This window comes from Trichogramma pretiosum, unplaced genomic scaffold, assembly GCF_000599845.2.
Source record: "Trichogramma pretiosum strain Unisexual culture from Peru unplaced genomic scaffold, Tpre_2.0 scaffold1, whole genome shotgun sequence".
Taxonomy (NCBI): Eukaryota; Metazoa; Arthropoda; class Insecta; order Hymenoptera; family Trichogrammatidae; genus Trichogramma; species Trichogramma pretiosum.
The window spans coordinates 1,597,487-1,622,331 of record NW_019641703.1 but is presented as its reverse complement, the minus strand read 5'-3'; the positions used below and the strand labels follow the sequence as shown (position 1 = coordinate 1,622,331).

The following is a 24,845-nucleotide window of genomic DNA, read 5'->3' as shown; positions in this document are numbered from 1 at the left end:
GATGCCACGACTCAAATTGACAAGCTCGTTCGGAATGCTTCCTACAACCGACGAACTTTGAATAATGAAGCTTTAGCTGCGCTAACTCAATTCTCACTCGCGTTAGTTCAGCTATATCGAGAGAGGCTCGCGTTAACCGCTCGACGAAAGGCGCATTCCCCTTTAATTTTAAACCTTCGACGAGCTCTTTTGCGACTCATTTCTCGGCGTCATTGACTAAGCACACGAACGTATTATGAAAAGTCTCTCTTTCTCTCGCCGAGCTGTATGCGAAATTCACCTGTCTTGCTGCCGAGCTTACATCTCTCTATCAAGCTATCCGAGCCTTGGGAAGTAGCGAAGGAAATCTAATAAAGATTTGCAGCGCTAAGTGCCACCGCGCATTAAGAACTGTGTGTGTTTTTGCGAGGAATTGAATTTTCAGCAAACACGAAGTCTCGAGCCTGCGGTGTGTAATTTGCATGTTGACATTTTCTCTGGTGTTGCAGGTCTACAAGCGGCGCTCGCGCGACATGGAGACGGAGACGGAGGAAGAGCTGCTGGTTCAGTTCCCAGCCGCCAACGCCAACAACAGCACGAACAACGCCTCGCTCGACGCGTCGTCGGGCTCGCTCTCCTCGGTCTCGCTCTCCGACAAGAGCATGTCCACAGACAATGTCGAAGAGTACTTTGGCGACGTGCCCTTTGCAGGTAAACAGCAACAACAGCAACAACAACATACGCTTGGCTGCACCGCATGACGCTTTCTACTGTTGTCTCCGTGTACTGATTACATTTTTTTCCTCGTTTCGCATTTTCGTTGCCGCTGAATTATATACAAAAAAATACATTATACTTTTGCATACTTTTGAACTTTATTATAATATATGCATATAAGTCGGCCGAGTAAAGTTTCTGTTGCTGTAATGAGACGCCCGTCGCCGACACCGTCGTCGCTGCCCAACGACCACACACTCATTTGCATTTATGTTTTACTCTCATCATCCATAATTCATTGTTATTATTATTGTATATCATAATTTTACATTTATATAGGACATATTTATTATTTTTATATCTCGCTATTTATATTAATGACTGCACAAATACTTTAAAAATCGAAACTCCCTCCTTTTGACGTTGATTATTTGTAAAAATTTTAAATCTAATAAACAAATCTATTCTGATGATATTATATTAATAAGCTGAAGCTTAAAATCAGATGGTATCCAGACACTTCACGAAAACTCTAGCTTGTATTTGTTCTCCCGGAAAGACAATCACGGCGTAATATTTGAATTTCATTAGAATTATCGCTCACAGTTCGTTTGTAAATATCAAGTATTTGGTTAAACCGTCTGTTAGGGGTATAATAGCTTTAAAATCGACGCTGCAAACAACAATATGAAAGCGCTCGGCATCGAAATGAAATCGGGTATGCATATAACGCGCTTAATCGGCAAAGTGAATCGATCCATTTATTTCACAGGCTCTCGAGTACGAAATCCGAAAAGTTTGTGCTCTCGCTTCGCGTACGGAAGAACGTGCTAAGCAAGCAGAAAGCTCTTGATTCTCGACGCAGCGAGCGAGTGAGAAACGAAGGTGGAATACGGATCGAAAGCTCGGACTAGCGTGTGCACGCCGTGCCGCGCGCGAGGCTCACTTTGCATTTTCGAGAGACACACGCATGCGGAATGTTCGGAGAAGAGTCGACGCTCAACGATTCGCGCAAATGCGAGCACGTATAAAGATCCACTTCCATGGATGCGCTTGATACCATGTGTGCGGTTGATAGTGGCGCAGACATGCACCTCACCAGATCATCGCGTCGCGAATATTAAAAGCTGCCGGAGGAGTAACAATCCTAGTCGATCAATCAGTTGCATCGGTGCGGAGACTCGTTTCATTTATTTTTTTTTCTTTCTTATTTTCAACACGCGCTCAATCATATTCGAATCAACGCGTTTTGGTACACGCGCGCAATTTATTATGTAGCCCAGTATTTTACAGAAAATCATAGCATTAAGTTGTAGGAACTGAGGAAATTTTTATTCGCTGTTGCATTATTGTCTATTGTTATTTAATCAGATGTCTATATATTAATTAATTATGAAAATACCCTTTTTAAAAGAACATATCTTTTAATTCGCTGCAATCTGTGATTTTAAAATATATTTTTTCTTCGTTAATCGTGACAGTCCTATCTAGAAGGTTCTTTGGTACAAATGCGATAATATCAAATCAATCGATGAAACGTTGATTGAGAAAACAGGCGAAAATTCTGTTTTACGCATTGCAATAGATTTAAACAAATTTTTAATTCGCAAAATATGCATCCAAATATTAGATAGATGTACTCGCTAGCGTATCAGCAACATGTTACATTAACAAAAAAGTATATATACAGTAGAAGTTATAACACTAGTATTACCGTATTTTATATACGCTAAAAGTTAAAAAATTAAGTCTAGGTATTGCAGAAAAGTATTAAACGATACGTAACAAACATTGCGCATAGGTATGAATACTTTAAAAGTAGTTTACGACACTTAATTAGTAAATGACACATAGATTTAGTTCTTTACGTGATTAAAAGCGCAAAATACATCACAGTGTTTGGAACCGCTACATTAGATTAAAAATAGATTAGTTTTAACGTGGCAGCTAGCCAAAAGGGTATAATTATAAATTTTCATATAATGATAATTAATGCAGTCGCTAATAGAGGTAAAAAAATGTTTAGAGTATTTTTCATTGAAAACTAATTAAACAGTCATTTTTCAATTTTATTGAAAATTTTTAATTTGCAATCACAATTAAAAATTGATTTTTCAATAACTACTAATACTAGATGAAAAATTCTACTTAAAATTTAATACTTTTGTATTGAATCGAGAGAAAATTAAAATAATTTATGAAATTAGACATCTGATACTTTAATTGGAACTAATTCAACATTTTACCTTCATTGGCTGACATTTTTACACAAAATATAGTGCAATTTTGATAATTTCAAACAACAGGAAAATTTTTGCTTAATTATTACTTTTTTATCAATTTTACTATTACTGCACTTTACACTGTGAACCCATTGCTAATGGTTTTTGTTATTGTTACACACTTAAAATTATATTTTATCTATATGACACTTTGTATATTTTAATAATTATTATTAATTAAGATATTTTCTTAGCGTATACAATTTATATTTGTACACAAAAAAATTTTCATATACATGTCTTCATGTTTTAGCTAACGTTTAATTTGCCAATAAATATATTGCTAATGATAATAAGCATTGACTTCATTTATTTTTGCTTCTTTTTTTGTTCCTGTTACTCGATGTTTCGAGTTATGATTGATATATATGTGCAATATTTTTAGTTTTAGCATTAGAGTTTATTTTAAGTAGAATTGTAGTTCAAGAAAGCGAAAAATTCTAAAGGTCGTCTATAATTGTTGGCATTAGTTATCCAAATATGCAACTTGAGAATGGTAAGTAAATGTCATAATCATTTTAAAACATACAATTCATATACATTCATTTGGTGCAAGTGTTTGTTAAAAAATCTACAGCAACAAAAGATTACAACTTATATCGAATAAAACAAATTTATTCGTATGCTTATTAAAAAAAAATGTTAATGGTTACATTGAATGTGAAAAAAATTATCAAGAACAACTATTATCATTTGTTATTGGAAATCAGATTTCTAAAATATTCGAGTTTAAAGTAGTAGGTCGTGTAAACATCGTTAATATAGAAACTGTATCGATTGGCGACCAATACATTCACTTAACATGATTTCAAAACCTAAACACGTGTATTCAACACTTATTTATATTCTTCCTTTTTCCAACAAAATTTCAACTGAATTCCCATAAGGATAACAATTTTGAAAAAATCGTTCACTCTTGTATTAGACGGATTTGCACTTACAAACAATCAATACTGATCTGAATAGAAACTTTTTGGGTTGAAACTAATTTAACGGATCATTGTTTAGAAATAAACAAAAATAAAATATTGTCCAAGAGACATTGTTGTTTTGATGTTTTATCTTCACGTCTACCCAATAATATTCAAGGCCTGCTTTATTCATATAGACTTGTACAAGTATCGTATACTCACTGACATTGTGGCACATACGTGTGAAACAATCGCAAATCGGTGCGTTGTATTCGCTTGACCGATAGCTATGACATCACAGAGGAATGTTCGCAAACTCGCTGAATGTGACTCAGCGAGCGCTCGCCTCTCCGCACGCAGCGCGTATTCTGCTCTCGAGGCAAAAATTTCGCTTTCAGAGTTCCTTTGCTTTTTAAATGTCGATGAATGGCGAATAACCAGTTCTCGTTTATTATCGATAAAGCCGTGTCGAGTCCCACCTATCGTGTATTTATTGCTGGATTTATTGCTGGATAACTATTATATTTCGGAGTAATCTCTCAACGCGAACACAAAGACAATAATTATTCGTTTGTGACATATAAATGGCGACGATTCCACGTAACTTAAAATCTGAATACATTTCGAGCCTTGAAAAACTATCACTTTGCTCAAAAATAGGCTAATAGGTCGAATAAGAAAATGATATGATTCAGTGAGAGATAAATTATGAAAATCCTACAATTTGGTCTACCTCGTCTTCTAGAGTATAATTCAAAATCACAGTAAGAACTAACTCGAAAACTTGAAATCAATAGGTGTGTTGTTATTGTAAAGATATCGCATGATTATTCCTGATTACCTGGATAAAATTCGACGCTTAGAAAACAAACATAATCTATTTCTTCGAATTCGATTACGATTCCTTCAAACGAGGTATGAGATAATAAGTAGTTTTTGACTATGGAAATTCAGCTAGCACGCAGTTTACTTTGTGCCCAAGAAATCAAAGCTTTCCATAAATTTGTTTCCTTGTCAATTGATTTTTCTCGCTTCCATATCGTGCGTTATTTATGATCATTTCATAAATCATTAGGCTGAAATCTAAACGAGGTATTTATCGCGCGGAAAGCAGCGCATAATTGATATGCAATATAATGCATACATTGTTAAATTATAAAATTGATTCTATTATTCATTCAAATATTAATGAACGGCTTGTCACGGCTATTTGGCACATCATTAATATTACCAAGATAGCATTGTGAACCGTTTGAACGAACCTTATTTTTTTTAGCTAACGCAATGCAACCCATTGAGCCGAGTACGAGCTCACTGATAATCTTCGACTCGACTACTTTGATACTCATATAATCGCATAGCATTGCGGTATCGTCTTCTCAAAAACTATACTTGTGGGATTGGTTGACATCGAATACGATACAGCTATCAGATTGAAGAAGATATTTAGTCGAGTAATATACAATGGATGTTGATAAGTTCTTTTGTTGTCGACAAAGGCCTAAAAGCAACTTTTAGTCGAACGAAATATTGTTCGAGATGCTCTAGTGTTTACCAGAGAGTTTTGGTTTTACGCACCGGAAGTTCTAATTGTGATATAATTACGTAATTGCCGCCTGCATAAATCCTCAAATGGGTCAAGCGAGCAGTCACTTGGGCGAGTCTCGATATATAAATCGTTTCGCCTTTCCGTTGCGAATCTCTTCGATCGTGTAAACCAAAAAAGGCAGAGCAAACGAGCTTAGTGCTTGTCATTGGTGAAAACGCACGTGTGTCTCCGATGTGTATACATACAGAAACGTTCGTTTAAAAAAGAGAAAATAAAAGTAATCTGCAGACTTAACAACACACGCGAGCTGTGTGTGGTTTTTTGAAGACGAACATGTAAGAGGATGACGAAAGCGTGGGCGGTGGCATAATACATAATGTAAGCAGTTTCGTCTTTTCTCGTTCTGATTTCTTTTGCCGGTCAGATTGTGGTCCTTCTCCTCGTGTGTGTAGCGATCTTCACCTTTAGGCATGTATATAGATTGGCTATATATGCTGCTGCACCTTCGCCAGCTCTCGCTTCTCGACTCCACTTCTCTCTCTATATATATTTTTCTCTGTCCCTCTCTCTCACGCACACACATACACACACACAGACATGTACTCGCACACGTACACAGCTCAGTCGATGCCTGGCATTTATAAGATATGCCAAGTCAGTTGTGTCTGGCTGCCCCCTCCAGGTTCTCCGGAGTAAGGTTGTGTTAAGTGAACACCGGCTGCACAGAACGCGGCGCGCTCGCTCGCGCGACTCTCGAATTAGTCGACTTCTTCGAGCGTTGGCGCGTGCAATATAGCATTATATTATACATATATCTATACACGGAGCGCCGCATTATAAAGCTGCCAAAGCAAATAACACGCCTCTCTATCTCTCGGGCACGCAAACAAGTGCATTGTTTACTTGAGCTTAAAAATTGTCTGCCACTGTATGTGCTGTGAATAAATTATCCGCAAAAAAGAGTTCTGCTCTGTCTCGTGGCTGCAGTGCGTGTGTGTTTGTGCGAGTGCGCTTATATCTGTGTGTGTGTGTACTGTGTTGTGCTTTGTGCCAGAGCGTCGAGCCGCTGTTGCTGTATAGCTTGGTGCCGCTGCTTGGTTGCATTGGGCTTTTCTATGCCCATTGGAGTTTGGCGTGCGCTTTAAGGCCGCTAACGTTTAAGGCTGCTGTGTACCACTGCACCTGACTGAATTTGACTGCTAGATTTTGAAATTCGCGTCGGCAGAGCCTCGGCAATATAACGACGCGAGACTTTGTATATAATAATATTATGCTGGTAAGTTGTACTCTCGAGCGGTGTTTTTTTTTTCCTCGATTAGTGCGCGTGACACCTGTTGCCGCAGCCGCGACAAGTGTTGTCCCGCAAACGCGCACTCTACCCCTTCCCTGCCCCCTCTCTCTCGCTCTGTAGCTCTTTCTCTTTCTTATACTTTATGTACTTGTTTATATTTATAATGTAGCTGCGAATACACGAGCGTTGTGAGATTTTTCAAATACCTAAGGTTTGATCCCGAACGCGCATAATACCGACCATAGTCCGATTTTTCTTACATTCTCCGATTCTCGGCCTATTCTTTATTCCCCTGTCCGTGCGACATACATTGTATCAAGTTTAAAGCGAAATGCTCTCATAAATAGCCCATGTGATGTTCTTCACGCCAATGCGAAGGAGCAGCAGCGGCAGTGTTTTTATATATTTAAGAAACATCAAATGTGCGACTTATATAAAAAATGCTCAATGTGCCCATTGTACAAGAAATTTCTTTAACTGCTGCTGCCAGGCGAGCGCGATTTCACCGGCAATGTAAAAAAAAATGAATTGTTGCTTTCTATAACATAAGTGTATAAGCGTGCACAACAGACGCTACGTATTACATTATTATACCTACTTCCATGCGTGCCGTTCACGCCGATCTATTCTATTTATAAAAATGAGCCAAGAATTACTGCTGCCGTTGCTGCCGATGCTCTTTATGATTTTTTTCAAGTACCACCAAAGAGAGTTTCACTTGGCATACACAAAAAGCACGTATAGTACGTGCCTTCGCTTATAAATTATTCGCGCGAGCTGCACGTTTATACGTATAAAACGCAAACCGACTGACTTTGCGCTGTGCAAGTATAATAATATTACGCCCATGTGCCTCGAGAACGAGGCATGAAAGTATATTACATAGGCACCAGCAGCACCAAGTTCGGCCCGATCGCGCGCCTCGATATTATTATAATGTTATGCGCGCACGCATAATTCCATCCTCGGCAGCTCATTTTCATCCGCGCGCGCGCACGGATATAAAACCGCAAGGGCGTGCGTATCGTATAGGGTCGAGCGCAGGCATGGCCACGTAAAGAGAGAAAGAAGTACGTGTGTGCAGGCAGAGAACGTAGCAGCAGCAGCAGTAGAGCCGTATGCAAAAAACGAACGAGTCATCGTGCTTGCTATTTTGCCTTTTTGCTGCTGATGTTGCTGCCGCTGCAGCACACCATTCGAGCAGCAAGAGAGAGAGAGATCTGTCGGTGAGCAGAGAGCTGTGCTGCGGATTCAATGCCGCCCGCTGGATGAGCGAACAAATGAGCGCATTGTTCGGTGGGCCTAATTACTCGCTGCAACGAAGCGCAAGCTGCCTCTCTGCTGCTGCTGCTGGCACTGCTGCCACTATATGGGCTCTCTCAAATCAGACTCCGAGTCTTTATTATGGATCGTCTAACACGAAATTCGGTGCCTTAACGCGAGAGATCGCGCGTATACGTAGGTACATGCACGCCGGTGCGTTTCTCGCAACGTGTGCCGCGGTCGAGAGGAGATTTAATACGTTTGAGCGAATCTCGCCAAGGCGCGCAATGAATTATCCGAATCGAGGCCCGAATCTCTGCGTGTATAATGCGAGAGCTCGCGCAGCTCTGAGAGAGAGAGATAGCTCGATCGCGCGCGAGCTGAGAGAGGAAAACGATCGCTTTATAATTGATGCGCGCCTCGCTGCTGCCGTGCGATTCTCGTTGTGCAGCTCATACGGAATAAAAGAGCACGTAGGCGTGCTAACTATCGACCAAACGCATTCTGCAACAAAGTGGCGATTATCCGCCTTCGAATTTTCGTCTTCTCGGAAATGCAATGAAACGTGTAATCGCAGCTCTGCTGCCGCCGCCACCGCTATCGCTCGTACTTTTCGTTCTTCGTAAACTCGTCGATTCATGATAAATCGCTAAGCGCACTGCACACGTACTTAACTCGCGCATAAGTAAGACGAGACCAATTGATTCATAAAAGAAAGAGAAAGAGAGAGAGAAAAGGAAAAAAAAATATGCTACCCGCAGCGCACTGCATCACCACCGCGTCTGCTTATACGTACGTGCGTGACTAACGAAATCGTTTATTTTTCGCAAAACAATGAGCGCACGCGCGCGCCTGTGTGCATCGACAAACATTCCAAGGAGTTAACCATGCGTCCCGTATACTGCACGCAGAATTTTGGAATATATATTGTTTGTTTTGAATTTTGCAATGTGTCACTCTCTGCGTGTACATCGCAGTTGCGAGTCAAGTAATTTCAAACATTCACTGATGTGTATGCGTTGATGTATACGCGAGACTGCTGCAATGTATGCTGTCCGTGTGAAAGGTAAAAAAGAAAACGCTCGGTATCGGGGTACCTAACGGGTCGGCGCGAATAAACTTCCGATCCGAACAGTCGCGCGTGGGCCGTCGCGCGTGGTCAATCGCGAATGCCGAACGTAATTTTTTTCGATCGTGATTTACTGTTCATAAAATACATTTCCTTTTGCGATTATCGTTTTACGGTACAGTACATATCGTCAATTAATTACACTATGTCTTTAATTTGGGAAAAATCGATCATCGTAAATTGGCAAATGAAGAGGTTCAAAATTGAAAGTAAGTAATACGTGATTAAGGTTAATTTTGCATAAAATGCTTTTCAACCAGTAATGAATAAGTTCGATAAGAATTTTTTTCAATTTGTTTACGTTCATTCTATGCAATGGCATTGTAATCATATTACGTATACGTACGTACATAAACGAACTCTACTCTCTGCACTCTACGTACAATGAGTCGCGCATTCGGGCGCCAGGCGATAGGAAACGCGCACATCCGTCCGGGTACACCGGAGTAAAGGAAAGAAACGGAAAACGATCGCTGTCGCAGATATGTATTTTTTTTTTTATTTTCTGTTTGCTAATAAATGCGGGTGCGCATAGCTGATTATCATCTGTGGAACTGTCCATTGTCAATTCAGTGCGCCTCGAGGTAAACGCAGGTGATCATTGCGACTATACATATAGATGTGCGTGTCAAACTTGATGGATAAACACACACACACACACACACGCACACACGGGGCCTGCACGTTTAAAAATGAAGTTATATACCGAGCGCGACCAGCAATAATGTTGGAAACTGACGCCTGCATTATTCGTTTCATCGCCGAGTATAATAGAGAACCGGTACCCGAGACTGTGAACGATCGTTGACGCAAACGACGTTACATGTTTATTTATCGATCTGGAGTAATTGTAAAAAAAACGAGAGAAGAAAAATTCGAGCGAGTTTTTCTTGAACGTAATTTTCAAACGCACGCCTCTCGCGTACACTACTACTATGTGTCACATGCCGATACGTCTCTTTGTGATGTCGAAAGTGCACATTTTATATACACCGTGACTCGTGATGTATACGTGTTTCGACATTACGCGCGCTCGCCGGTTAGAGCTCGGGAGATGTTAAACACCGATCGGGATCGCGGGACTCCCATGGAGCAAAAAAGAAAAACCGACGGATTGTCGGTTAATGCGCTGCGCGCGACAAAAATTATATACCTGTGCGACTCTGCAGAAATCTCGTTTTCTCTTGAATAATTCAGGCTCGAACCGAGTTAATTCGAATCGATCATCGTCGCGTTTTACCGATAAAATACCTAAGCACAGAATACGTCATGTATGAGAGAAAATGTGTATTGTTTTCTTATCAACGCTGACGTATCCCAATGCTAACATATTGTACATGTTAAGGTCCCGGTAATACTGTAAATAATCATAAAACAAGGTTGTATTAAAAAACGAATTATCGAAAAATAAGCTTTTACAAAAATATCATTAGCTTTTAAAAGATCCGTTTTACAGCTCATTTTGCAATACAAGTCTCAACTGGATAAATATCGAGTTACGTAAAACGCATGTACAATCGTGACATAATTTTTATTCTCATCTGTAAACATCGTAATAATTATCGAGGCAATATTTATATGATGGCACTGATGATAAAAACTAGATGAAAAACACTAATTACATTTATCTTTTTACCTGTAAGGTTTTTCAGTTTTCAATCGTTTAATTTCAAAAGATAACTACCGCTTTTTCTATAAAAATAACTTTGAGGATTTTTTTTTTAATTTTCCAGTTGGGATTTCAGAAAATTTCATCGCTAGGCTTTGACCAACAAAAGTTTTAGGCACATAAAAGAACTGATATGCTAGAAATTATAGGCGTATTACAAAAAATGGATTCGAGTTGACTACTATTATACTATTATTTTGACTTTACCACTTGCAGATGTTTGCTTGGTAAGTTTTTATTGGCATCATAGTTGGTATACATTGCCATAGCGCTGCTGACCACTTGCAGATTTACAGGCATAAAGCTACTCGCCATCTAGTGGTAGAGACTTTAATGATATTATTGTATTTACAGTGATTGAAAACTGGTCCAAGTTCATTTAGGACATGTAAATCTCGCTTAACGGTTGTAACATCATTATAATAGAAAAATCGGTAATAACAAGTCAATGAATGGTAGTGCAATTACAAAAATCTTAAATAGTCATATTTTTCTAGACTGATAACTTGAAACTGCATTTAAACTTTAAATTGATTCGTCACTCGCTAAGGATTTTGTGACGCCTTTTCATTAATGGCTATAGCTCGCGGCAATTCACTAGCAATTAATTATGACAACTGGAGATTTTTCATCGATTGGTTGAACGTGGTGCTAGGCAAATATAATATATTACGTACATATGACGTTATTCGAGTAAATAGGATATATTACGATACCTGACCACGCGTACAACGTGTTTGCTACTTTTATTCGTGTCTCGGCCACATCTCTGTACTCGCTCGAGCTTTATAATTCTTACACACATCGGAATTCGACTCGGAGCTATTTAGCCGCTTGGGAATCGTTCGTTCGCGCGAAAAATTGCGAACAAACAGCAGCAGCAATTCGCGCCTACGTGTATCATTACTGCACTGTGCGCTACTGCTCACAGGCGACATCGCTTCATTCTGCACGCGCATTTTCCATCACTTGTTGCAACGAGCAGGGGGTACAGAGTAGAGACAAACAGGCACACATATTGTCGCGCGCCGCGCGTTCCTGGAAGCGACGAACATCACGGGTAATGTAACAATTAACTTTTTCGAGGTGATTCACTCTCTCGCGGGTCTGCGCGACTGCAGGGTATATATACGTATATCTAGCAGATTATTAGCGCGACGCTCGCACGTGTTGAATTTATGCGCTAATTAACTGCATCGTTGCGGCAACGACAGCGACAGCGACAGCGAGCGAGCTGTAGAGAGAGAGAGCGAGAGAGAGAGATACGTTGCGTAGATCAAGGCTTTTCCCATGCTGCAGCCGGAGCTTCGGTCTTTCGGCTATATCTCGCGATCCTCGCTCATAAAGATCGTGCGCGCGCGCGCGGACAATTATACGCATTATACGGCCCGAACGGCTATACAATATCAACGCGGCAGCAGTGGTGGCTTTAAATTGCATAAAACTGCACAAAGTGCGCGAGGCTATACAGCTAAATAGACTATAATAGTTGGAAATTCCAAGCTTATCCGGAAGGACACGATCAGGGCCAATATTAATTAGCCGGTGTGCGCATGACGCGATCGGTGAGCCAAAACGAGCGTATAACACACATACACGCGCGCGCGCTCATATACATACACGCTGGTATACATGTAATGTCCGATTTGAAATCACGTTCGTAAGGTAGGTAAAACGGCAAGAGTCGTAAAGCGGCGTGCACCATGCTTGTGTTCGCTCTCTCTCTCTCTCTCTCTCTCTGCCTATAGTGTTTGCATTTCCTCTATTTTGAGATATATTCGAAGCCGTGCGGCAGCAGCAGTAGCAGCAGCAACGAGCAAAGCACGTCTATTTCTAGGGCAGAGACCATTGCAATTTCGGCTCGTTGCAACTATATTTGCACGCCTCTACTGACACGAACGTATACAGAAATCTAACCCACGCTCGATGCTCGTTCACACTTTCTTTCTTTCGCTCACACAGACACATACACATAGCCGGCATTGCGAATTCCAAAAAAACACAGCAAGCTCGCGCGTACCCGCTGCGGTCGTGTTGTTGAAAAAACCTTTACCACGATCATACGTATTTACTATCGTACGTGCGTTGCGACTGTCCGAGAAAATTAGAGGAAACGAGAGTTAATGCTCTCGCCCGTTTCCTATTCCTCATTTCGCACTTCCGTTACAATTGCGACTTTTACAACGTGCGAGAAAAGCTTTTAATGATCGAATTATCTTGCTTCGAATTCTAGTGATTTTCCTAAAGTTTACTTCGTAATTATTAGAAATTGATGAAGTGATTTAATAATTATTGTTGCCCTGGCAAAATGCTCTAACAATTCATAGCTAGTTTCTGGTCAACGAAACAGTTTCTTGGACAAAATAGTACCATGCTAATTAGAAGCTCAAAAAAAAAGGCCAATTGGGCTTTCAAAATTGGTCTTTGACTTATTCTACTACTTTTACTTTACCACTTGCAGATTAACAGATAAAGGTACTCGCCATCTATTGGTAGAGGCTTAAAGTAATACCATATTCAAAGTGGTTGGAAACTGGTCTACATATGCTATGCTTTGAAACAATTAAATTGTCATTGTTAGATGATATAAAGAGTACTCAATACTTGTAAGATAATTGAAACAGAAATATCGCCAAAAAACAATTAATGATACTGTATTTAAAAAAATCTTAAATACTCATATTTTAGTAATCTGGCCATTACTAATCTTTACAATTTCTACCAGAGTAGATGAAACGAATAAATGGAATTGTTATCAATGAAATACATATTTGATAGTGCGTATAATCAAGATGTCTACACAAAAATTAGTTTTATACACTTTTGAAAACCGAATGATAGGCACAAGATGATAGTATTATAAAGTTTGTGAGCTCTTGAGTTAGCGCTCGGCACACGCACCCACGGTGAAGAGGTGCATTCATATAATTTACGCGTATGACTTGAATATAACTACCTAAGTAAAGCGAGCTACATAGCAGCCTACGTCGACGTCGCGCATCAAAAGTGAGACGGAGAAAACTTATATATACAGCGAGGCAACGGCAAAAGGGGAGCTTGTATACAAACACGCACGGGCTCATACAGCACACAACACACACCGGCATATACACGCTATAGAGCAAAGAGAGACGTGTACCATTCGCAGCTTTTTCCTGCCTGCTCTCTCTTCTCTCTCTCTCTCTCTCTCTCTCTCTCTCTCTCTCTCTTCAATTAAAATTACATACGTTTGCGCTTGCAAAGTAATGAGAGCGAGAGAAAACGAGAGAGAGAGAGAGAGAGGGAGGGAGAGGCTCCCTTTTCAGCTTAGGCTAGGAGTGCAGGGACTCACGATTCTTAATTTGAAAGCTTGTACCCTATTTAGTATATTTCACGAGCCTATCGCGCTTGCCAAGTAGCCGTTATATAGTTCATGATCATTTCTGAGAAACTGACTGCGCGCTTGCAACTTTTCGCTCTTTCAGATCACGAGCATCGCGGCAATTATATTTTCACTTGATCCCAATAGTTTTATCATATCATATATTATTATGACATCTTGAAACTCGTAGACAGAAAGAGAGAAAAAAAGATTAATTCTTGAAAATTCTTATTAAAATTCACGAGCTCAAGGGATTTTAAGGTAAAAAAAAGTCACGTATCACGTTTACGAATGTTTTTGCATAATGTGCGGGGGCAGCACATTGTCTTAGGTCAGCGCTCTGGGACATTGTGGCTCCAAGTGGAGGACCGGCCTCTATATTAAATTATCATCGAGACGGCAGATTTTATTTTTTATTTTTTCCACGCACGCAATTCAACAACGGCACGAGCGTCGCGCCGCAGCATCCATCCTTCCTCTCCGCGCGCGAAATAATGCGACTTCAAGGCGACCGTACGTAAGGCACATATACATATTATATACCACGCGCGACATAATAAACAGATCCTTCACGTATACAAAGACATAAATAAGGGGATATGCAAGACCTCGTTTGCGAATTTCAGTTCAGAAAGAATGTGCACCGTAGCGTAAACGCAGCACCAGCAGCAGGCACACACTTTTCTTTTCTTTATAATATTCTCTCTCGCATATTCTCGTGTTCGTCGAGTCGCAGGGCTTGTCGCGCTCGCGCGTAGGTGTATAACGCCACACCAGGTATACGCGCGCGCCGAGCGAGCACCGAGTCGAAAATTACGAGCAAATTGTCCTTTGGAGGTCGCGCGTGCCGCAACAGCTCGGCACAATAATACACGGTAATATAATCCCGAGCGACGACGACGACGCTCGCACGTCCGCCCAAGTCGAGTGTAGTGCACAGGAGGCACCTCGCGCGAGACACCAAGATTCTGCACTCCTCCTACGCTCAGATTTTTGCTACGCTTCCCCCGCGTTTCATCATTCTTATATATACCGATGCAGAGACCGAGAATGAGATGCTAAAAATTGTGCTACGTAGAAATCATCCGCGCTTAAAGTTGACTCGTCGAGGGTGCGTGTGGTGCCTCGTCTTGTACGTAATGCCTATCATGACGAGACTAACGAACTCGAGTCGCGGAAGCTGCCGCCGAGCAGATCGAAATTGGAATCATGCTGTCGCGGGATGGTAATTTGAAAAAATAAAGATCGTCGCGAAACTCGCTCCACGCTCTTGTAGCTACTTCATCGAAACATATTTAGGATCATTGGATTCCGCGTACCGATCTAGTAAATGTAGTCAAATTCGCCAAGTATGAGTCTGCTGCCTCTATATTGCGTCGGGATTCACGCTCGACGAAATTCTATAACGATCGCGCGGGCGCACGCGTGTTAGGGCACCATAATGTACGAATCCCAATCGTCATGGGGCAAGTCGTCGTCGTCGGGAAAAAGTAGTCCATCCATGCCGAAATGCCATAATATATCCGATTTGTGCACAGCAGAGCTAGAAACCGCGTCATTTTTCATACGGATTTATAATGCCGAGTAGAGCTGCGAATAACGATTGTCGTCGTCGACGTCGACGAGCGGGTGGATGCGCCGCGCGCCGCTTGTTAGTAATACCTTATACGACATACCGGGCCGATATATAGTACTGACTATCGCATCGATTTGTTAAAAAGCAGCGACCCGCCGTCACGTCGTCCCACACTCATATACGGTACCTCGCTCTCCATAGCTATAACGTAGTATATTTTTACCTCTTGATTTTTGGCAAACTGCAAATATTGGATGGGATAAAAAACCTGCGATGTCGGCGCGGCCGATTGTTTTTTCCTCCTTTTTTTTTATTTCGTCAGACAAGAGGAGAGGACTGGAACCGAAGCTACATGTAGAGAGAGTGAGAGAGAGAGAGAGAAACAGTTTTCGATACAATGCGTGCCGCACGCGGTGGTGCAGTCGCCTACGAAATGAAGACACTGTTTAAACAAGAAGACGGACGAGAGACAGGGAGAACGCATATAGGAATTTGCAGGAAAATCGATGGACTCGCGCATAGGTATACATCGAAAGGCAATTCGTACGAGTTACAAGCTCTATATGTTATATGCCACGCAGAAGCAATTCGGCGACTGACCGCTGCACACGGATATACGCGCAGCGAGCATAACGATGTATATGTACGCGGCTCGGCCCTCCCTGAATATGCAACGTGAATCCTATACTCTTCTAGGATGCGCTTCGTATGCACCGACGTACATCCATATGATCACGAAGTATACGTATCTGTGTGCGCGCGCGCGCGAGGTAACTCCAACAACTGTTCTCTGTACACACATACGTACATTATACATACATACGCATTTGCGTAAGTGCACAACGTCGAACATACCCCCGCGCGCGCCCGAACCTCTCGTTGCGGCGCGAGCGTCCATACAGCAGCTTTCGCCGCATTTATATATGTACGTATGTTTTTTTTTTTTTTTTATATTATAGTGCATGGACCCAGCGAGGGGTATGCGCACTTACTTTATTTTTAAAAGACAGAAAATATACAAATAGTGGAATTTTACATTGAGATTGAGTGTGCTATTACAGTAAAAAGTGAAAAGACAGAAACGGAGAATAATAATTGAGGAGTACATATTGAGTTTGGAGGTTGGCAAAGAGTGAGATTAAAATAACATTGGTGTGGTACGAGTGAAAATGGGGTGGGGGTGAGAGTCGATGGGTTCGCCGGGCTAGGTCTGAAGTTGCAGTCGCTGGTCAAACTTGAAGGTTGCAGTTTTGGAGGAAGCGATGGAGTGCCAAGCACGCGGACAAGTTTGGCCTGGCTACTATGCTTTCGGCGTTCAACGGAGCAGAGAGGCCGAGTCGCGCCAGCTCCGTCCACAAGGCGCGTCTCTGACGTTCGAACCTCCCGCAGTTCCAGAGGACGTGGTTCAGGCTCTCCTCCCCCGAGCCGCAAGCACATCCTGGGTCGGAAATGATGTTCTTTCTGTGCAGGGACTCGGCCAGGCTGTGGTGGTTACTGCGTATTCGGTTTATGGTTACAATCATCGAACGTGGTAGATTCTTGCCTGTGAACCATGGAGTCGACTTGTCGTGGCGGTGGAAGAGGTCGAAGTAGATTTTGCCCTTGTGCAGACCGTCGGCCTCGCACTTGGCGATCGTGTTGGAGAAGCAGTCGCGCCTGAACGACTCTGCGAGATCTGTGAAGTTTACAGGGGGCGAGGCTGCTGGTGGAGAAACAGTGGCAGCTCTGGCCAGAGCGTCCACCGCCTCGTTGCCCTCGATGCCGATGTGAGAGGGTATCCAGGCGAGACTCACCGATCCATGGGGTAGAGCGGTAAACCTCTCTTTTATATCCAGGATGACGTGGTTGGTTTTGACGCTGATGTTCGAAGCTTGTAGACTAATGAGAGCGCTGAGAGAGTCGCTCATGATGATATATTTCCTGTCGTCCGCCAGGTGGGTGATGTAGTCTAGTGCGTCGTTAATTGCGTGGCACTCGGCGGAGAAGATCGACGCGAGGGGGCTCAGGGTTCTGGAGGAGTGATGGTCGTCCTCTGGGCAGTAGAAAGCACATCCCACGCCAGGCGCCCCTGGAATCTTGCTGCCGTCGGTGAAAATGGGGGTGAGATGATTATTGTTGATGAATTCCTCGATGATGAGATTTGGGTTTGGGCTATTTTTTGCGCTTTGTCCTATTGCGAAATTGGTGGGGATCGTGTAATAAAGAGAGTGAAAGCTGTGGTTGTATAGATTGAAGTTGTTGCCAGAGTATAAGGTGTGGTCTGAGTTCGTGAAAGAGAGTATGCACTGAGAGAAAATTCTGTTTGAGTTGTGGTGGCGTAGAAAATTTGTGAATTGGGTGATGGAGGTGAATATCTCGGAGCCTGAGTTGCTCAAAATTTTAGCCGTGTACACTCGCCCCATGAGCCTCGCGCGCTCTTGTATCGAAGGCAGTTTCGACTCCGCGAGGAGGATGTTCGTGGGCGTGCTTTGACGATATCCGAGGGCTAGTCTGATGGCTGCAAATTGGATTTTTTCTAGCTTCTGCAGGAGATGTGAGGTGGTTGGTAAATACACGAACAGTGCGTAATCGATAATTGATCGAATAAAGCATTTGTACAGGATCATCAGAGTATCGGGGTGCGACCCCCACCAAGTTCCACGCAAAAATTTGATGATGTTGAGTGATGAGCTGCACTTTGCGTGAACGTTGTTGGTTTGTGCTTTGAAGGAGAGCTCATAATCGAGTATGACGCCCAGAAATCTGATGTTGTTGCTAGATTTGACGGCCAAGCCGCCAACGTTGATCTGTCTGTTTCCTGGAGCGATTTTTTTCCTATTGAAATGAATGAAGTTTGTTTTGGAGGGGGCGATCCTGAGACCGAGCCCACCCAAGTTCCGGTCGAGGGTCGAGATTGAGTGTTCCAGAGTGGTGATACAGCTGTCCGAGTCGCCTGAGACGGTGAAGATAGCCAGATCGTCGGCGAATTGCGAGACATGCACGCAGTCGGGCAAGCCCTCAGTCACAGATGCGACGTAGATTGCGTATAACAGGGGACTGAGAACGGATCCTTGAGGGACTCCTCGGCAAGACCTGCGCTTTAGCCCGTCGAACTCGGTATGATATGTACGTATGTATACCTTACATATTCGCCGCATATCTGCAGTATGTGTAGGATATGTATGTGCAGCGGAGTTCGTTTGAGTTTGCCGACAGTATTCGAGCTCACTGCGGTATATATGCACCTTGTTTCAACTATGTACGTACGAATACACACACATTTATATTTGCGCTCGCATATCCATACTTGTGCGCTGCGTTGCCCCCCCCCCCCCCCNCGTTGCCCCCCCCCCCCCGTACTGCATGCGATACTCGAGTGCGAGAACGGCCGTGAACTGCCCATACGTGTACATTCGTTATACACGTGTGTATGCAACTGTACTTTGACGCGCGCACGATATCTGTGCGTGTGTATATGAATTTTATGCAACTACGAATGGTTTTCCTATCTTTGTGCCATTTTCAAACTATTTATGCCCATCATCGGAGTGATAAGATCACGGGCTGTTATATATGAGAAACGATCGTTCAAGCACGTATCTTTTTGTTTGTATAATTTCAGGCCTCCTGAAAGGCTCGATCTCGACGGCGGAGCGTCCACGCACGCTGCGTCGATTACGCAACGTCTACTCGCCGGCCGGGGAAGGCGGCTGCGGGGTCATGGGCACCGGGGCCGACATCCTGGCCGGCAACAACGATCATCAGCGAGATCACGACGCGATGAATAACCACCATCATCATCATCGTAACAAACGCGACGAGGCGGCCACCACCAACGGTGGCAGTGGCGGTAACGGCGACGCGTCCGACCGGGACCATCAGCAGCAGTCGCAAGACGACAAGTCCCTCGCCCTCATGAGTCCCTTCGACGAGCAGGAGGAGTGGGCCAAGATATCCGAGATCATGGCGACCTTCGGCACTAGTCTCGTTCGAGAATCCGTTTTCGTTACCGAACTCGAGCGAGAGTTTCAAAGTAGGCTCAGTAAGTCGAGTGCATCGAGTAAAAACACTCAAGTTTGTTATCTCGTAAATACAATGATACATTTTTTATTTCTTCAAACAGGCTTCAACTCCGACACAGACAGTCCCTGCGTAATGACGTTGGTGGGCCAATGGTTGTCGAAATTAAACTTGGCAGACTACGAATCGGCCTTCATAAACTACGGCTTTGACGATTTGGAATTCATCGTGAGTATCATGAGAGATGCTTTCAAGCACTTGAGTATAGTACGATACGAAATTGATTCGTCATATCGCGTACAACGATCTATCTTTAGTCGAGGCTCGTGCGCGCGGCATCGTATCCGCCACTTCGAGCCATTTTTAACCAAAATTCAGCGCGCGTCGACTTATATATTATATTATACGCTGACAAATATAGATCCACGCCATTCAATGAACTTTCTTTCTTTCTACAGAACGGCGTCATCGAAGAATCGGACCTCGACGAGATGGGCATCAACAGCGAGAACGATCGCGCGGCGATCATGGAAGCGGCGGCGCAGCTGAACAATCGCGTGGAGGCGCGCACAGGCTCAAACGTCGCGCAGACCGTGGACGACTGGCTGAAATCGATACACTTGGAGAGCTACGCAGAGCTCTTCAGGCGACACCTCTACACGGACATGGACAAGGTGCGCCGAGTCTGGGAGGTGGAGCTCGCGGCCGTGCTAGAAATCCAGAAGATCGCCCATCGCAAACGCATCCTGGCTTCGGTCAACGGCGGGACTACTAGCAACAGTAGCGGCGGTAGCAATGGCAGCAGCGGCGCACAGACGCGTTCTACTTCTTCTTCGGCCCACAACAACGCGCGCAACAACGGCAACGGGCCCAGCTTGAACGATCTCAACAAGGACCTGAACGCATTGGTACGTATAATCATCCACACATTATATGAATCGAATTTTCTCGGTGCTCGTTTCAAAATATGTCGCGTTACTTATTGTACAGAATAACTTCATTCGGTCTCGGATCAATAGCTTCGATGACCGGTACTAATATCGTCGGTATCACGCACAAACAATCGCTTGCCCGAAATCCATACGCACATACATACGTACGCGCAAGCAAGCAAGCCTCATCAAAAGGGTGTATCAAACCGGGGCGCGTCACTTCATTAGAGCGTATCGTGTCGAGTGAATAGGCAGCAGCAGCAGCATCGAACAACAATGAATTATTTTACACGTCGTGCAGCAGCATCATCGATATGTCTGAAGGGTGCAAACCTATATAGCCACGGAGCTTGAATAGAGACGTATAACGTGCACATGAATTGCGAGAAACGAATGCGCAGCCTAGCTTTCTCTCTCGTACATACACACTTGACAGCTGCTCGTCGTGTTCTCGCGCTTACCTATATATACAGAGCATAGTATAACGCGCTCGGAGACTGCAGGTGTATATGAATGTGTGTGGGTGTGCTGCTGCAGCCTACAACTTGTCGCGTCTCGCTCGCGGCCCGATCGCAGACAGCTTCGATACATACGGATATATACAAATAACATCGCGTCTAATTGGCGGCCGCGACGTAGCATCATCGACGCGTTATCCATCTATATGTAGGGTATAGGCAAAAAAAGAGCAAGTATATCAGCGGCAGCGGTGCTCGACATTCGAGCCTTTCAGTCGGCCCGTTCGTGCACGCTCACTTTTGTTCGGGGCCAACTTTTTTTCCTCTTTTTCATTTTCTCCACCTGCTGCTGCTGCGGCATGAGGTGGTGGCGGCGGCGACGGTGGCAGTCATCCTTACGCTTCACCTGCGCCCAGTGTGTCTCTCTTTCTCACTCTGCATTCTTTGCCACGAGCTGCTCTTCGTCGTCGTGCTGCTCCGTACGTTTCGTTCGCTCGCGCGCGTCTACACCCCGTAATTGGCTTAGTAAGTTTTCGCTTCTTTTTGTAAGCGCGCGCAACTCGCGATAATTGCGCGTGATGGTACACTCCGTCGGCTCGCCTCCGCCCGTTCTCGTCGTCGTCGTCGTCTCTTTCCGTGTTCGCTTTATCGAACGATCCACCTGCGAATCGTGCACTGCTGCTGCTGCTGGCGCTCGTAGTTTCCTAGCTCTAGCAGAGCGGCTATATATGTATACCAGCTCGTGTCTTTTTTTTTCTTCTACCTTTTTACCACGTTTTTCTTTTTTTTCCTTTCTCGCTTCTCTCGCTCTTTGATGCTTAATTAAGAGTTGTTTTTACGCCCTCATTCAATTAGACATGTCTAGTCGTTTGTTCCCGATGAATTGTGTTATCCATCGTGCATGTGTAGAGTCGAAACTCGTCGTCTCTACCCTTCACAAGTACACTTTCGAATGCCAACTGACTCTGGAAAAGTCGAGCCTTTCGTTGGAATTTTTTTTAATTTAAAAACAGCTACTGCTGCACGTGTACGTGCATGCGTTTAGCTTATTATATACTGGAAAAAAAATGACTCATCATAATTGAAACAACGACTAATCCTTTTCGATTTCTTATCGAGCGGTATAATTTTAGTACTTTATAAAAAATTATTTTTACAGAAATCAAATATTCAGCAGCTGAAAAGCGAGATTCGAGAAAAAATGCCGGAACATCCACAAAATAGCAACGGACTGCCTGCTGCGTCTCGTACAAGCGCAGCGTCGACACCGACTTCGAGTTCGGCTCAAGTTATCGGCACGAATGCAAATACCACGGGTACTCTGAAAGCTCGTAAAAACAGGCCGGCGCCGCCTCCACCGCAGAAGCCTAATGTCAATACGCAAAATGGCACTGCACAACCGACCGAGAATCTCGAGATAAGAGGACCGTCGGAATTGTTATTTGGCGTACCCTCGACTCTCAAAACTCAATGGAGACACCAACCAAAGGATCTAGTCACTGGGAACGTCATCTACGTTGCTAACGTAATATTGAAAAAAATATAATTACTATGGTGTAAAATTTTTCAGAAAAATAAAAAACAAAATTTAATTGCAGTATTTGGGCTCGACGATAGTAAAAGAATTGAGAGGAACGGAATCGAGCCTGAAGTCTATACAAAAATTGAAAAAAGTCGGAAGGGATCCACGCTGCACACCAGATATTACGTTGTCGATATCATTTCGAGGCGTTCGTTTCCTGAACACGTTGACCGATGTAATTAATAAAAGCTTTAAATTTGATTCAATTTGAATATGAAATAAACTGTTAATAAAACTGTCTGAATTTTTTTAGGAACCCATTTGTGAACACGAAATTCGAAACATTCATTGCGCTTGTCAAGACGCCGACGACCTCACTCATTTCGCTTACATAACCAAAGACCACGCCAGTCAAACACATTTCTGTCACGTTTTCTGTGTGCCAACAATGGTAGTTATTTTTAAAATACTTTCCTCAATAATTCATATTAGCTTGACTTTTTTGTGCTAATCCGAAACTTACTCTTTTAGGACCAAGCAACCGAAATAATTTTAACTCTGGGTCAGGCATTCGAAGTAGCCTACCAAATTGCATTAAAGGATAAATTTGGCACTCAACAAGCAGTACGTTCACAATCGGCTAACCAATTAGCAACCTTGGCCATGTCAAGTCCTAGCAAAGTCATGAACTCGCCTTCGAGGGAAGGAAAACCTACGTACGACAACCACATCAACGAATCGAATAAAAATCACTACCACACCAGCACTAATCCTAGGCCAAAAAGTCGATCCAAGACCATCTCCAATCCATTTATCGTCAACTCCAATATGGACCCTCCACCTCATCCACCGAATAATTATCGTCACGCAAGTCCTCATCACAAAACTTCAGCAGTCAAGAACCCCAACAACTCTCACTCCGGTGTAAATGCCAACTCCCGGCCCAGTGCGATTTCGAACTCGGTCAAGCTACTGGCGACTCACGGACGCTCTCACTCTGTGAACGAGATCAAACTCAATGGAAATCAAAATAAAATCTCCTCTGCGGTTCCCGTCGATGACATTAGCATAGGAGTTAAAGACATGAAGGCTGGCTCGAGAGCACCCATCGCACTGACCGAAGAGCTCTAATCCAACAAGAATATTCTCCGCGCATATAATCAACATGATTTCTAGTGCTTTAATTTTGCCTCATTTCCACGCTCATTTTTCAAGCTCTCGTGTTATATATTTGACCGTAAATGTTGTAAATATAAATTATAAACGGAGCTACCGTGTTGTGATGACAAGTCCTGGACGGACAAAATGTTAAAACTTACGCGTTAATACGTGATGGCACAAAGCTGTGACAAGACTCGTGAATTATATTTTTTAACGAAAACATATTTATTTTTATCGTTTAAAATTCTTATGTTTATTCTATTATATAATAGTTATTATATAAATGAAATAAAGATATTTTCTATTATTTTGCTTTAATTTTTTCATTTAAGAATTTTTTTTTCTTGTGGTATTTTTTATGAATAGCAAAAATGTGATGAACGTCATTTATAATAAATACATTCGATATAGATTATTAATGGAATTAAAAAAGGATGCTTTTTCCTTTAGGTCAGAATTTTAGATTTGATTTTTGATTGCTACATAATAATATAAATCTAAGGGCTTTCTCTTCTTATGACTGATGCAACTGTAGTTATGTAATATGAAATAAGTAATTCTTACAAAGGTATGAGAGTTTTTTCAGATAAAATTGGTTCGATACTATTATACAAAGACTAGTTCATGCGCAGCTGTACGTTTCAAGCATTCACATCTTATGATGTAAAGGGTAAGTTTAGTAATAGATATTTTATATTCAAATCGATTTAGCTTGATTCGTTAAGTTATAACGTTGTGACTTATCTATAGTTCCAATGATTAAAATGCCAAATAATTCAACGACAATGGTAATCGAATTATTTACTAATTCTCAAACGAAAATGTGTTGCATTAAATCAATTTAGGAAAATTACCTAAATAGATATTCGAAAGATAGATCGAGTTAAAGGTTGCTAAACTTTTGTTACCTTAAAATTCAATTAACTAGTGTAAGTGTTTTTAAATTTTTAAGTTAAATTAATATATTTATACATAAAAAATGTACGCTTAGTTTGGTCGTAATATTAATTAGAGAATTATAGTTGTTTAAAAGATTTCGTAAAAAT

General features: G+C 42.5%; 1 protein-coding gene across 5 annotated transcripts in view; it reads left to right on the top strand.

The window, feature by feature from the left end:
- Positions 1-23,992, top strand: part of LOC106657239 (ankyrin repeat and sterile alpha motif domain-containing protein 1B) — a 45,824-nt gene extending 21,832 nt beyond the window's left edge. For all 5 annotated transcript variants that reach the window (XM_023462898.1, XM_023462896.1, XM_023462899.1 and 2 more), the window contains 8 exons: positions 489-690; positions 19,329-19,748; positions 19,830-19,954; positions 20,185-20,634; positions 22,276-22,641; positions 22,715-22,873; positions 22,952-23,089; positions 23,170-23,992. In XM_023462898.1, the coding sequence (XP_023318666.1) occupies positions 489-690; positions 19,329-19,748; positions 19,830-19,954; positions 20,185-20,634; positions 22,276-22,641; positions 22,715-22,873; positions 22,952-23,089; positions 23,170-23,769 (2,460 nt within the window). In that variant the 3' untranslated portion in view covers positions 23,770-23,992. The remainder of the gene's footprint in view (positions 1-488; positions 691-19,328; positions 19,749-19,829; positions 19,955-20,184; positions 20,635-22,275; positions 22,642-22,714; positions 22,874-22,951; positions 23,090-23,169) is intronic.
- Positions 23,993-24,845: the final 853 nt, after the last annotated feature.